The 16,051-nt window shown below is 43.6% G+C and overlaps 1 protein-coding gene across 2 annotated transcripts in view; it reads left to right on the forward strand.

The window, feature by feature from the left end:
* cdh13 (cadherin 13, H-cadherin (heart)) overlaps positions 1-16,051 on the forward strand; it is a 453,601-nt gene that overhangs the window by 92,263 nt on the left and 345,287 nt on the right. For both annotated transcript variants that reach the window (XM_035419934.1, XM_035419933.1), the window contains exon 2: positions 11,996-12,113. In XM_035419934.1, coding sequence (XP_035275825.1) covers positions 11,996-12,113 — 118 coding nt within the window. The remainder of the gene's footprint in view (positions 1-11,995; positions 12,114-16,051) is intronic.

Here is a 16,051-nt window from a genome sequence, read left to right on the forward strand (position 1 = left end):
AAATTGGGCTGGCTTGTCATACGTTGCACGATGCATTTAATGCTGTTGCAGGCGCGCACATAGTCACAGGTTTTTACCTGTATGTTAGCCAGCTGCTCCAGACTACAGTTGCCGCACCTGTGCCCATTAGATTAAATGTGTTTTCGCATTGGAAGCTGGAGGAGGACGAGGCTCGTCTCAGAAGAGCCCGGCGTGCTTGAGTGGTGTCACCGTTCTCCTTGGTTCTCTGCCTGCGCAGTAGACGATGTTAACAGATAACATTTAGAGTTGATTTAACACTGTTAGAGTTGAATTAACACTGGACATTTTTCTGCATGCTATTCAGATGCGGCGGGTACACCTGTTGGGATGAGGTGGTTTTCTGGGGGGGGGAGCTCTCCTCTCTCGTCATTGTAACTGAGTTTATTACCAATGTGGCTGGTCTCAGTGCCTTCAGGTGCAGTCGAGAACAGCGCCGGCACATGGACGGTCCTCACGGACCCGTACCTCCTCACTATTGCCCCGAGGCTGCTCAGGAGCATCCTTATGATGGACTCTTAAGCAGCAACAGCCCAAAGGACTGTATCCCATCAGATATTTGAATAGACTGCTTATTCACAGTTTTCAAAAGTAACATTTTTCATAACATTTCAAGCACCATTTTACAGGAGCTCACATTTTAAGGGCCAGGGGAATAGTCATACTGTTTTCCTGAATTGGCTCAATTTAAGTAATTTCAGGTTTTTATTCAGAATGTCTGTGATAAAGCAACCTGTTTGTAAATGGCGCTATACGAAAGTAAGGAATGGGAGATGGATTGATTATTAGATTGATTATGCGTTTGGCCACAGTAAAGAGAAACAGCCCATTGCACAGGCTGAAAGAAGTGAATTCAGCTGAAAACACTCACAGATTGTCTATATCATAAAACAGATGGTCTGATCTGCGTTCTTAGCACCTGAGAAAGGCAAGTCCCAACAAAACACTGGGGTAGCCCAGGGTAAAAAAAGAGCATACATAAAGGATGATATATCTGTGTGCTGTCTTTTTTTGACTCATCTTTGAAGTGTGGGGTAAAATGCCATTTTTATTTTTTAATTGTTGAAGCTAAGAGGGTTCTGATTTGCTGGTTCGTTACGATGGGGCCTGGTTGAGGACAGAAGATCCACAGCAACCACAGTGATGACACATACAGCACCAAGCCTCCCGGTACCAACAGGAAGTACCTCTAGTAAGGATGGAGAGAAGGCCGGAGCTGACGATCTGGTTGGTTTATATCACCTCTATGGTGTTTATCAGCTGCGATTGCCCCCTATACGCCCCTAAGGGGCGACATAGCTCAGGAGGTAAGACTGATTGTCTGGCAGTCGGAGGGTTGCCGGTTCAAACCCCGCCCTGGGCATGTCGAAGTGTCCTTGAGCAAGACACCTAACCCCTAATCCCTAACTGCTCTGGCGAATGAGAGGCGTCAATTGTAAAGCGCTTTGGATAAAAGCGCTATATAAATGCAGTCCATTTACCATTTATGTGCTGCTGCACCCCTTTCTCCTTCACCGGGTGCAGCTGCTGCTCTGACCGCCCCCCACAGGAGATCCGCAGACACCACACCTGGGTCAAATACGCATTCGATTTGGATTCAAATACTTTTCTGTGCTCTGTTGATCTTGCCTGGCGTAATTGAGTCTGCCAATATGACCAGAAGGCGGGATTTGCACTTTTTGAGAGAATTCCATTGGTTCCAATACACCAGACAAGATCAGTAAAGCGTGGAAAAGTATTTAAATCCAAAACAAATATGTATTTGACCCAGGGCCGGCAGACATGCAACCGGCAGCGCCTTCCTCCCGGTGAATCAGTCTGCGTTCGTTTTCCACACAAAAGTACAGTCTTCAGGGAGCACCTGTGCACAGTTCTGTGCAGGATGAGCAACCACATAATTACCAGCAGCAATGGCAGAGGCTGTACGTAAACTGACACATTTATAAAGAAAAATCAAGCGCAATCCTAGGCAAGCAAAACAGGACCAAAGGTGAATTGCCAATAGCATACCTACAATAAGTAAGCGCATGTAGAAATGCCTGTGCACACACACACGCCCACACACAAATATATATGTTTGCGTTTATATATTTATATATTTTTTCCCTCAATGGTTGTTATTTGCTGGCATCTCAGACAAAAGGCGAACCGACTGTCGACTTTCCCGTTTGTGAGATTGGTTAACCGCGTTGCCATGGCCACGACCTTTTTCGTTCTTAGTTATGGTGGGGCTGCCCATTCATATGTACTGCATCTCGCACAGCGTGTCTGGCGGTTGGCCCCCCCGCGCAGCGCGGAGACACATTTGAGAACACGGGGGAGCGCACACCGCAAACGCGCTAACCCCAAAAAAACGCGAGACTCGCCATCGATTCACGCCGAGGTGTAAAACTGCCTCCGTGTCTCCGGCTTTTTTCTTTGGTGGTGGTGCTCTGTTCTATCCTAGCAGTGTGAGGGGGGGTTCTGTTTGTCTTGGTCCTCTCGTGGTCACCAGAGTCCTCCATGGAAGAGGAGGCGAGAGTATGGAAAAAGCTGTGTCTTTCTCTCTCTCTCGCAGAGCGAGCGTCTTCTCTCTTTTACTACTCCTTTCCTTTTTTGCCCCCCTTGCTTCATTTTTTCCCTTCCTTTCCCTCTGCTGTCTACCACTCTTCCCCTCTCTCACCTGTCTCTCTAAAACCACAGGTGGTGGACTATAAATGCACATCTGCAGGTAGTCTCTTAAAGGAGCATTCCGTTTTTTTCAAGCTTCACATTGCATTTATGAAACTGTGCTTCAATCCACAAATGACTCAGGGTGCAAAGTGAGGCGAAAGAGTATTTACCAAAATATGCTTTGGAGCAAGCTTACTTGACTCCACTTTAAAGTGTGAATCCTTAATTTCTTGATAGCTTTTCACATTGACACTTTCGTACCAATGTCTATTCAGTATTTGCATTTGGTAATTTCGGCCAGAAGTATGTGGGCACCTGACATCCGACATTGCTCCAACATCATCCAAAATTATGGGCATTAATATGGAGTTGGTCCAGCCTTTGCTGCTATAACAACATCCACTCTTCTGGGAGGGCTTTATACTAGATGTTGGAGCATTGCTACAGGGATTTGCTTCCATTTAACAAGAAGAGCATTAGTGAGGTTGGGCGATTGGGCCTGGCTCGCAGTTGGCTTTCCAATTGATCCCTATAGTGTTCAATGGGGTTGAGGTCAGGGCTCTGTGCAGGCCAGTCAAGTCTTCCACACCATTCTCCACAAAACCATTTCTGTATGGACCTGACTTGTATGCCTGGGGGCATTGTCATGCTGAATCAGGAAAGGACCTTCTACTTTTGGTCATATACTGTATGCTATTTTTCATTGGCGGTTGTGACCACCAAGCACCACAGATATCGCTAAATGCACGAAAACTGAAAAATAAACTCACATTTTAGAATTTGTCTGCAATTTCTTGTTCATTTACTCTAATTGAGTGACATCTGGTACAGTCTAAAAGTTTCGTTTTCCATCATCTGTTGTAAGCTGCAGGTCCATGTCCTGAGGGAAGTTTTTTTTGTTTGTTATAATTGACATAATTGTCCCTTCCAACATGCAAATTGATAGCGGATAAAAAAAGAAATGCTTTTAGATCATAGTGAAAATGTACATTTGAGCAGCAGAATGTGGTGATTCTAGTTTCAGGAAGTTGCTTTCTTTTCAGTTTCGATAGATTGGCAGGAAGAGACACACAGTTTTTCAGTAGTTGCATGCCTTTGAAGAGATTACATTTTTGAAATGAAAGCAGATAATTTTTAATCATTTTCAGCAAGTTAACTCGGGAAAATTGGTTTGCTCAAATTTAATACGAATAAGGAAATCCAAGTCACAATTTCATTTGTTCCTTCATCAAGATATATTGCATTAAAATAGATAATTTAATTTTAACCAACTTTGGTTAAGCAGTTTGAGTTTTGATTTGATTTCCTTTTTTGGGTAACAGAATACATGCATCATCCGATGCAATTTCCGCCCAGAGGATAGCCCATAAAAGCATTAGCAACACTTATTTCCAGTGTGGTCCTCAGTCTCAAGACAAAAAACATCAAATGACAATAAAAACAAATCTAGATTTCATCATTTCAGAACTTCCAATAAAAAGACCGTCCCCGGAAAATAAACCGATGCAATCTTGAGAGAGCTGTTTTTCTGAGAGCGCGGTAACTTTCAGTGGGTTTCTCAGGTTGAACTCTCCTCTCTGGCCTTGACACTCACAGCCGGAGGAGCGCACTGCGCTACCGAGTTAGCGAGCTAGCCGTCGGGCTGAAAAGGCCTGTCTCTCTCTCTCCTGGTCCCTCGGGTGCGCGCGAGTAGACGCGTGGGAGCGGAGAGGCTCCTCGCGCTCCCTTTGTTCTCGCTTTCTGCCTCCCCTTTTCCGCCCCCTCTCCCTCATCTCTCATCCGTCTCCCTGAAGACACGGGAGGTGTGGAATGGATGAACATCTGCATGTATTGACTTTTTCGATGTCTCCGACGGCTCCTGGAGGTTTGCTTTAGGAAAGAGGTGGATAATGAACAAAGATCCATTTAGCAGGTTTCTGCCGTTTAATGAAAAAGCATACGGCTTGCTTCTGGGAAGACGTACGGTACACGGGTAATGTCTCATCAGAGGAAAATGAGTTTTAAAGGACTTTCAAAGTATTTCAATTAAGCCTACTTATTGACAAAGGCTCTTCTTACACTCAGGATGTATAAACAGATCCATTTTGTTTTGCTTGGTTTTTATCTCTGCCGTGATTGATTTGCATGGAACAGATCCATACGCAGATTGCTGTAATGTGAGTTTCAATACTGTGTAGAGTGACATGGCAGGCTTTTGTCTGGTAGAGATTGCTAGCTTGTCAAGCAAAGCCATTATTTAGTGAAATTATGCTTCAGTGAAGCCTTCTGTTTTGTTTTCTAAATTTTGTGTCTGCTATGAGGTAAGAAGAAAGGGAGCTAAAGATGTTGCTTGAGTCAGGGAGGTTATTACATTTGGGTTACAGTGATGTGTGTGTGTGTACGTGCATGTGTGCATGTGTGCCTGTGTGTGTGTGTGTGCATGCACGTGCATGCATGCGTGTGTGTATGTGTGTGTGTGTGTGTGAGAGAAAGAGATACAGTACAGTCTGACTGCCTTTTAAAGGACATGTGCAGATTGGATCACCTGTAGATTTGGCCCAGGAAATGCTAATAACATTGTGGCTCTGCAGGGCAGAAATTATGTGCGAAATCAAGACCCAACTGCCCACAAATTTCATTAAGGATATCTGTGACATGAATCAGAGGGGGTTAGCGAATCTGGCTGGGAAAGGAAGAAAGGAAGGAGAATGAAAGGAAGATGGTGAAGGAAACGATGCCTGTATTGTTGGAAAGCAGTAAGCAGGAAGTGCATGTCAAGGAAAATCTGTTTGAAATGTAACAAAATTGAATATTTTAATGTGTTAATTCAATACCAGCCAATAGAGCACAAAAGGGCTCTAAATCAGTGAAGATAATACAATACACAAATAAGCGGTACCACAAATGAAAATGCCTGATACAACATGTTTGTCAGTCGGTATTGTGGATCTGCTTTGAGACACACCAAACAGCCTGTATAAGCACTTAAATTATTAGTTCATTTGCTATCTGGATACATTGTGTTGCAGCAGATAAGTAAGTAGTTATTAGTTAGTAGTTAAGTAGTTCAATTATTCGCACACTATGGTAGATCCCAGTTCCTTTCTCATGTAGGTAAGTACAGTGTTTCGAGCGCTTGCTGGCTCTTTATCAAGTATAGGGAATCGAGGCTTGATTTCCTTTTGTATACCCGAGTCAGAGAGGGCTCAAAACATTTCACTTTGTATTACGGAATAAATATTTTATAAAAGCATTCAAGATATTTTTAAATTACCTTTATGATCTTTTTTTGACACCTGGAAATGAAATGTGATGAATATCAAAATGTAACTAATTAAAAAAAACGTATTGAAATAAAAGTAACACTTACAAACTTAAAATAAATAGTCTGACTGTCACAAGTTTGTACTGCTTCTAAGCCACAAAATATTCAGTGCACAACTCACTGAAACGCACTCACTTTTAAGTAGTTTTTCACTGAGAATGTTTATGTGACATTGCTTTTTACACAGTAGTAGTAGTACTCTCTTAGTACTACTACTAATACTAACACCAGAGCAAGTCGTACACATAGGCGACCATTAGTTCTTTAACTCTCCACCCTAGTCTTATCTAATGGATAATTCAGCACAAGCATCTAAAGTTTACCCCACATTAAAAAATAAACTAATACAATTACAAAAAAGCATTTCAAAGATAATATGTAACTGGTCCTTGATCTTTCCTTATTCGTATAGAATGCCTGTAAACAAAGAAAACACATTATTAGAGAGACATGATTAGATAAATATTCCATCACCAGTCATCAAACTCTTCATTCAGAGTGACTTGCAGCTCTCCATTTGTATAGAGGCCTTTATCTTTCCGCCCTCTTGTGAGTATTAACAGTGCTGCTTGAACACCTGCTTACAATAGTCAAATATTCAGGCTTTCATTTCATACTAATACACACAAGACCAGAACAGAAATTGAACTTATACCAGCACATCCTTAACAACTGCAGTACCATGCCTTTCAGGAACACATATTTAATCTCCTAGAGATATAAACACATATATTTTGATGACCTATCTTTGTTGTCCTCTTTTGCCAAAAGTAAAGCAGCAAGAACGACCTTCAGGTTTCTTTGTGCCACTATTGACTACTTACTCTCGGCAGTGCTGTTTAGTGCGCTAGACATGTTCTTTTAAGAAACTGCGCTCCCTCATAAGTTTTCCTTCGTCACGCTCTTGAAACATGCCCACGCACCTGAAGGAAAACATATATTAGCTTTTTTTTTTGATGGCCTTTCATGCATTAAAATTGTTAAAGATCACGCCACAAGAAATATAAACGGAGCTCAAAACAGATCATAGGTGGTCCCTCAGAGTTGGTCCAATGTACACACAGTATGTGTTCGTACTGAGCTATGGTTATGTGTTAACCTGACCTGTTGATCTCACTGGATATGTGGAAGTACTGCTGATCGCCAGTCCTTGGCATACATGTGATACATCCAAATCCCAGAATCCTGCAATTACATACAAGAGATCTCAACTGATACAAGAAACACAAGTGAAACTTTATGTATCGATAAAACTTCTTCTTCTTCTTCTTTCGGCTGTTCCCGTTAGGGGTTGCCACAGCGGATCATCCGTTTCCATCTCTTCCTGTCCTCTGCATCTTCCTCTGTCGCACCAACCACCTGCATGTCCTCCCTCACCATGTCCATAGACCTCCTCTTTGGCCTTCCTCTTTTCCTCCTGCCTGGCAGCTACATCTCCAGCATCCTTCTCCCGGTATACCCAGCATCTCTCCTCCGCACATGTCCAAACCATCTCAATCTCGCCTCTCTCACTTTGTCTCCAAACCGTCTAACCTGAGTTCACTACCCTCTTTCACTCTTGCCGGTACCCTTCTGTCGCAAATCACTCCTGACACTCTTCTCCACCCGCTCCACCCTGCCTGCACTCTCTTCTTCACCTCTCTTCCGCACTCCCCAATAAAACAATACATTTAAAGCAAAGGCCAGGTACAATAAAAAACAGACAAATATACGTTTAGAACTTGCAAACTGAGTCAAATTATGCAAAAACTAGGTCCATAAAGATTTTGAAGCAAAATGAATACTAAAATACTGTGTATGTGTCACCTTTGAAAAATGACTTGAATCCAGGCACAGTTGGTACTGTCCTAATATGCTCAGACAGAACTTTCCATAGTTTGGGGCCTGCACTGAAAAGCCAGGACTTTGTTTTTAGATGAGCTTTGGGGACACTTACAACTACAGACATTGAACTGAGGATTTGAGCTGGCTGCTGGAGAAATATATGGGGTCAGCACCTCGGAAATATATTCAGGGGCTGCGCCGTTTAATGGTTTATATGTCATTAGGAGAATCTTAAAATGGCCTCTGGGTACCACTGTTAGCTGGTTAAGAGACACAGAGACTGGAGTAAATATGGGCTCCTCTGCTCACTTTAAAAGTTTGGCAGCTGTGTTATGAATGAGTAAAAGGCGGGACAGTTTATACATGAGAAAAGGGTACTACCAGACCTGGCTCAAATACGTATTTGCTTTGGATTCAAATACTTTTCTACGCTTTACTGATCTTGTCTGGCGTATCGGAACCAATGAACTATTCTCAAAAAGTGCAAACCCTGCCTTTTGGTCATATTTGCCAGCTCAATTACACCAGGCAAGATCAACAGAGCACAGAAAAGTATTTGAATCCAAAACAAATACGTAATTTGACCCAGGTCTGGGTACTACCGTAGCCCGGCCTTCATCTGGTGGACCAGATGAAGCAGAAATGAAGGCTCTGCTCATGAATAAGAAAAGGGTTACAGTCTGTTTAACGAATGGAGACGGCGGTCTGTTTGACATCCGGTTTGCGGACGGCGAGACAGCCGTCCCCCCGCTTTCTGCTTCTGGTTAAACCGCGGCCTCCCCGACCGCCCTCCCCTAGAAACGGGAGCAAACGCGTGTTAAACTGCCGCGGAGCGTCGCAAGCTGTTATGCGCGTACGAGCGGGTTTAGCATTCAGGGCGAATCCAGGCATTCAGCCGCAATGTAAAAAAAAATGTTCTGCAAATTGAACGCAGCTCGGGCCTTTGACGCCGGCGTTTAAAGTGGAAAGATAGACTGTGTACATCTCACGCTTCGCAGGGGTGCAGGGAGGTGGGGTTGACAATTCAACCTTTTTATTTCTGCTATTACCGCGCGCTGTGCCATCACTCATTATAGTGGCTGTGCAATATTATGGCTTTCATCTGCTGTCACTAACGTAAGAGGTAGGTATTAGGGGCTGAAAATTACTCATCCGGCATTTTTCACGTGCTTATGATCCAAGCTTGGGGAGACGCTGCATTCGCTCAAAGGCATTTTACAGAATACGGGGGCCCCAAGTGAACATCGAGGCGGGTGTCGTACAGTGACAAAGCCTGGTTTACGTTTGTCAAAATATAAATGTTTCACATTTCATAGATTTCACTCTCGCAATAGCAAATAAGAACGAGACGGCAGCGAGTATACGCAAAAATAAAACCAAATTGCAAATACATTTTACGGTTGTTATGAGCACTCAAGGTTTTACATCCAGACACTTATCCAAGAGCCAGACTTCTCCAGGGTGTTCATCTATAATCTTTAAAATTTGCGGTTTCGTACGGGTGCCGGTATCTTTGCAATACCGTTTTGTATGACTGTACTGGAGTCGAACACAACCTGCACATTTAAAATATGTAATGAATGGATGAGCACTATGGTCTCAGATTGAATCTGGGCCGTGCCAGTGCCAGCTGTGCCCTTTAGCTTCACAGGGCGATGCTCAATTGCATCACGCAGCATACGGGAGGGTCTAGCCGGTTGAAAAGTCTTCCTCCGACTCCACTCTGTGTGAGCTCGTCTGTGGGCTGCAACGTGAAACAAGCACGGAACCGTCCAGACCCACGGCGCAACTCACTTCCGCAGACACATTTCAGCTGGAACCACCTGCGCCTGCGTCCTACTAAATGAAGCACCACCTGCGCATGCGTCCCACAAAACGCCCCTCAAAGGTCGTCCGTGAGTGAGTGAGTGAGTGAGTGACCACAATTTGCCATGCATAGCCCACGGCGGAAGTTCCTGCGCACCGTGGGAAAAAGTGGGCTTCCAACATCAGGTCAGAGCAGATATCTACACTCTCCCAAATTGGCAGACATTTCATTGTCATGCATGGACGTGGCAGCAGATGCAAACAGCATAAATAAATATGCAATGGTTTCCCAGCATAGAAGGTGAAATACAAGTATCTGTGCAATATTGTATTCAGCACAATGGACAGCGCTCTGGAAAACAAAGACGGGGATTCCAGGCACACCACCCACTACACCGCTATCGGGCTTCCCACAGCCAGTGGCCTCTCTCCTCCATGTATCAAAAGAGCCCACACACGCAGTAACAGCTTCAGTAACTGCCGCCAGTCTTCACAGATAATGCGAGGTGTTCCTTCTGCATTCATTAGGATGCTCTCCTCCCAACAATTTGCTGTTTCGCTTGGGAATATATTTTAATTAACACCGACTTTAATTTGCATAAAGCAGGGGCTCATATTTTACTGACATTGTTCTACTGCCAGGTGTATAGTAATATTACAGTAACTTATACTAAGTGGTCTATTCCGAGCTTCACTTTGTATCTCTGTGTTTAATTTTTAAATTTACCACTTCTTCTGTTACTTACTTAACGACCATGTCCACTACTGCTGGGTAATGGTTCGTTAGGAGTTTCCCTTGTCTCTTTAATAAGCTGTCTTGAATTGTGCAGTAGTTATAGCTGAAACACAGTGGTTCTGCTTTTGGCTGTAGGCGTAAATATCACATGGAGCACTTGCTAAAAAATGTAGTGTGTTAACAGAATATTTACTGACTAGCATTACCTCGCTTGGTAGTGCACAACTGCTGTGACTGCACAACCGTGGGAGCAAAGTTTGTCATGGAAACAATAAAAGCTAGTTAGCTAACCTAGTGCAGCAACTGAATCTGCTAGCTTGCAAGCTATTGAATTGCACTTAGCTGAGCCTGCTCTACTTCAATTATGGACAGCTGCAAGGTGCGACCTCTTTCTTGATATGAGAGAGAGAGAAAGAGAGACAGAGATTGAAGGAATGGGTAGAGAGAGGAAGGAGGGGAATAAAGACAGCGAGACAGGGGAAAAAGGAAATTGAGAAAAAAACGTGAGAGCAAACTGAGAATGGAAGAGGGGTTGAGAAGGAGACAGACAGAATTAGATTTTTTGAAATTGACAGGCAGTTTAATTGGTCAAATCTATAACCGCAAAAGCAAAAAAAAAAAAGAAAAAAGAAAAACCCTACAAAAGGATACTTCTCAATGATGATAGCAGATCATTTACAAAAGGGATGTATCAGTCTGGAGAAAGAGAGGGGGTGATCCAGCTGTCAGCCTGGCATTGCGAGATGGCTCGGAGATAGAGATTGCCGCGCGAGGACGTGTCCGTTTTGTTCTCTGCTTCCTCTTCCCCTGAACTCGCGTCCCAGCCTTCCCACCGCTTCCGGCTGTAATGACCGCCAGGCCCCCCGAATCCCACAGCTTTTCAAAGTTTAAGGAGCACCTTTATTTCCACGAGGGTCCCCTGCCCCGTGCTCCGGCTGCCTGACAACCGCAAATTGGAATAATGGATCCTTTGTACTTTCTGCCGGAACACAATGTTTGGCCTTTTAAAAAGCCCCATCGACTCGTTTAAAGGAAGCCGGGGAACAGTGAAGTGGATTTTTCCGTTTTGCATTTACAGGGCTTTATTTCTGTGACCTTCTGCAAGGGCTCCTCTACCTCCCTGAGAGCGTTAAGGTATCGCTGTACGGGCCCAAACTGTCTTACTTTACTCCCTCCTCCGTAGGCGTGCATTAATAAAACCTCAGAGTGGCAGCGCTGACCTGGGATCAGCTTTCTCCTGCCCATGTCCCATCCTGAGTCTTTATGAGATAAAAGACACAACTGATTCTAGATCAGCTCACCTGCTCTGAGAGACGCTCTGAAGATAAGCCCGTAAAGTTCTTTTCACAGTAAAAGTGCAAGTCATTCTCAAAACGGCAGCAGTTTATAGCAGGCCTGCTCAACACTGGAACTGGAGTTGTGGAGCTGAACAGGAATTCTAGGACACTTCTCTTTACTGCTCAGATTCTTACAGCAGGGGAGAAGGGCGGCGTCGCATCCATCAAACCAAACAGCCGTAAAGCTATAAGATGGTCTAAACATAAGCAGTAGGTTTTTGTCGAGGCTCAAACCAGTCATTTTACAGACACAGGGAAGTTTGTGTGGGACCACGTGATGGAAGGAGCAGAGCTTTAACTCCTCGTTGTTCTATTCAGGTGGCCTGCACAGGAGCCCAGAAAAAAGCGGAGGCAAACTGCGTACCTGGTTTCCAGGTGAAGGAGTACCAGGTGGAGTACAACGGGGGGTTCCAGAAGGAGGTGCCGCTCCTGCAAGGTGAGTGCAGTGCAGGGCCGTCACGGGCGGGGCAAAGCCGTTGATGGAGACCATTGGGTTGAATGAAGGCGTTTTTTCAGTCTATAAATGTTTGGATGCCTTTGGATGCATGGAGTCCATTGGCTTTCAGTATACTAATGTGGCAATTCACTATTATTAATAATAAATCATACATATTTGAAATATACTTTTTTCTAGTTTTATTTACTCACCAGTAAATAAAAAAAAGAATATACACATGTACACCTGCTCATTAACTCAAATGCCTGCCCCTCCAAACAGCAAATCATATGGCTATAAACCAGAAATCCAGATTTATCAGACCAGGTCATGTTATTACAATCTTCAATCATCCACTGCAGCATCATCTTTTGTTCTTAGCTGACAGGAGTGGAACCCAGCGTGGGGTTCTGCTTCAAGCTTCCATGCATTGTGCTTTCAGAGATGCTCATCTACACACCACTGTTTGAAGGGCTGTTATTTGAGCATTTTGTGGCTGTTCCGTTAGCTTGAAGGTGTTTTTTCCCATAGAACTGCCGCTCACTGGATGTTCATCACACCATTCTATATAAACTAGAGACTGGACTCCGGGAAAATCCCGGGAGGGCAGTTGATGCTGGAACCACCACGCTTGGCAGAAATACATATACCACAGTCAGTCACTTTGATCACGCATCTTGGCCATTCTAATGTTTTAATGTTCGGTCGAATGACCACTGAACCCCATGTTCCTCTGGGTTTAGGAGGTGCTGCGGGAGTACGGGGTGCTGGGGACACTATCGCCAGCCAATCGGTCCCTGTGCAGTCGGTGTGAGAGCTGTGTCATGGCATTAAGTTAAGCTTGCTGAGCGTAGGTGTCAGACTCTGCCGAGGGTACACCTCCCCTCCCCTCCTGGTCTCCTGTTCTTGGTGTTAATGGACAGGGTTTCGAGGCACAGCTGAGGTCTGGAGGGCGTCCTGTTTGGGGACACAGGGGTGGCGTCTCTGATGTTTGCGGATGATGTCTTCCCTTTGGCCTCGCGGCACCGTGACCTTCGATGCTCATTAGAGCGCTTTGCAGCTGAGTGCGATGCGGATGGGACGAGGATCGGCATCTTCAAGTCTGTGGCCATAGTCTCTCTCAGAAAAAAGATACCTTGTCTCCGTAAAGTGTTGGCGGAACAACTGCCCCAGGTGAAGTAGTTAAAGTATCACGTATACACAAGTGAGGGCAAAGGGGATCGGGGATCATAATATGTGCTGTTATTTCTACGTGGTAAAACCAAAGTGTATGAAAATACCCTTAAATAAGAACCAAGCTTGTGCACTTTAACCACACATGAATTGTTAGATTACAAATAAAACAATTATGAAGCAAAGAGCCAAATCAAGAGGAAATAGGTCTGTCCCAAACATTATGGAGCTCACTCTATATACAGTATTGTATATTATAGTTGACATGTTCGGGTCAGGTTGGTAACAGGTGTTTCCAGTCCTATATCAGAGTAAAGAATGTTCATTATCACAATATAATAAATATATAATAAATAAATATAAATAAAAAGCTGAGTGTCCTGTGCCTGTAGAATCTATGCTGTTATACATGGAACTGTCAAAACACGCTCGTCAAAGGCTGCATTAGGATGCGGTACGAAGCCGGGAGAAGCAGCTGGGAGACGAAGTTGCTGAATTAGCAAGATATAGATTTTAAAACACAGATGCTATCGGTCTACTTCAATTATCTCCCGTAACTATTTATACTTTCTGTCGGTTCGACAGCCTGCACTTTCTCGCACATACTGGAGGGAAAGATTTGTTCTTGAATGCATGCTCTGTATCTTGCAGTGCAGACTTTGGTTTCAATTTTCTGCGCTAGGAAGACAAAATAACACCATTGTAATAAAGATTATTATTTGATAGTGAAGAGATGGAAATCGTATCCATTATTTTCCCAACGCTAGGTTATAAGAACTTAAAAATAAGTTCACTTATGCTGGATCAGGACTTGCCATTACTGTGAAATTGCACAACAATAAATCTGTTATGCTTTGTCCATAATTTTAGCAATTATGCATATGTAATTGTTAGATTTGATCTCATTGTATGGTTGGAGAGGTTGAACACTAGATACTGAAGGTCAAATGTCTTTATGCAGAGGTTGCTCTTAAGTCAGTGCTAACCAACCCTGTTCCTGGAGATTTGCCATCCTGTAGATTATCATTCCAGCCCTAACAAAGCACACCTCATTCACAGCTAGAGGTCTTTGTTGAGCTGCTAATTAGCAGAGTCAGGTGTGCCAAGGGGTTGAAATGAAAACCTACAGGATGGTAGATCTCCAGGAACAAGGGTTGCTTACCACCGTCATAACTGGTATTATATTTGAATATGTGCTGTCCTTTCTTTTGTTAGAACAGAGCTGTTGAACTGGTGGCCCCAGAGCCAGATTTGGCCTGCCATAGATGCACCCTTTAATCTGGGCCCTTGAATCCTTGAGAAGTGCTATTTAGATTAATCAAAAAACATTGTGACAGGTCTGTATCTCCACAGCGTCAGCGTGCCTTAAAATAGTTTTGGAATCATAAGATATTGCTAAGCATTAAGAATGTGCATATCCAATTTGCTTTATAAACTTATGATACATTTTATTCATTTATTCATTCATGCATTATTTCGTGCACAGCATTTGGAGAATGCTTAGTCTGTATGGACCATTTATTTAAAAAAAAAAAAAATTCTCCCTAAAGAAGTACTTCAAGAACCCAGCTTTAGAAATTGCTAGTGAGCCTGTGATTGTATACCTCGAATCCTATATTTGGATAATAATGTATGTGATATTTATGGATAATGGGGCAAATTTGGTCTGGGTTTCCACTGCTAGAACATAGTTATTGTTAGCGGTAGCAGTGCTGTGGTGAATTAATTACTCGCCTCTACGAAATTCCTTCCGTTCGGTGTGATTTATATGTATGAAGGAAAGCAAGATGTCTGAAATCAAATGAAGATTTCGCTTTGGAAAATGTATTCGCACCCGTTTTTTTAGCAAAAAGGTTGATTTACCGGCGCTCTCACCGAATGAAAACCGCGGAGGTCCGAGGTGTCAATATTCATCGACGGGAGCCCCCAGCTGTAACTCCCGATATCTGCGTGGTTGTTTTTATCGATCGGGATATAAATAAACCTGACATTATTGCCAACCTTTGAACGTTACGTCGATATGTGAAATATGTTGCGTAATGCCTGGTTTGGGTGAGCCGGGGTCCTGAAGCAGGAGGCGCGGGGGCTCGCTTGGATGCACAAAACGAGGCCTGTTGTCCGGGTGGCAAGATGTGTTATTTACCGTCTATTTATGACTCTTCTGGGACCGAGGAGGAAGATAGATTCAACTGCAAATGGGTGGGATTTATTGCCTGGGTTTGGTCCGTAAGCACACACTAACACACGCGACACATACAAATACACAGGCACACACACACAAGCATACGCACCCACACACAACACATTCACGCACGCACACGTACATGCAGACATTAACACACGTATACGTTCACACAGAGACATAAGCAATCACAAACACACATCCATGAAAAAAGCAGACACATACACACACACATGCGCACATATTATACATACTGTACAAACATTCTTGCACGGACATGTACACCCACAACAATGTTCTTGCAGGGATGGACTTTGTGAAGGCTGCACATATCCTCCTGGGCAAAAAAAAATGGGCCAAGCCCAAAATGGCAAAATATTAAGCTTTTAATGGTCTTAACAACAAATCATTGGTCAGAAAGAATTAAACAAATTAAACAAATGCACTCCTGAGACCTCCTGTGTCACAATTTGCTCGTTTACTTTTGCTGCAGTGAACTGTTTGGGGAAAAGCTACAAACAGGGAAATTCAGTTATACAGTAGACAAATTAACATAATGTCAAATAAAAGAGCCATGTTTTGT

This window comes from Anguilla anguilla, chromosome 5, assembly GCF_013347855.1.
Source record: "Anguilla anguilla isolate fAngAng1 chromosome 5, fAngAng1.pri, whole genome shotgun sequence".
In the NCBI taxonomy this organism is placed as follows: Eukaryota; Metazoa; Chordata; class Actinopteri; order Anguilliformes; family Anguillidae; genus Anguilla; species Anguilla anguilla.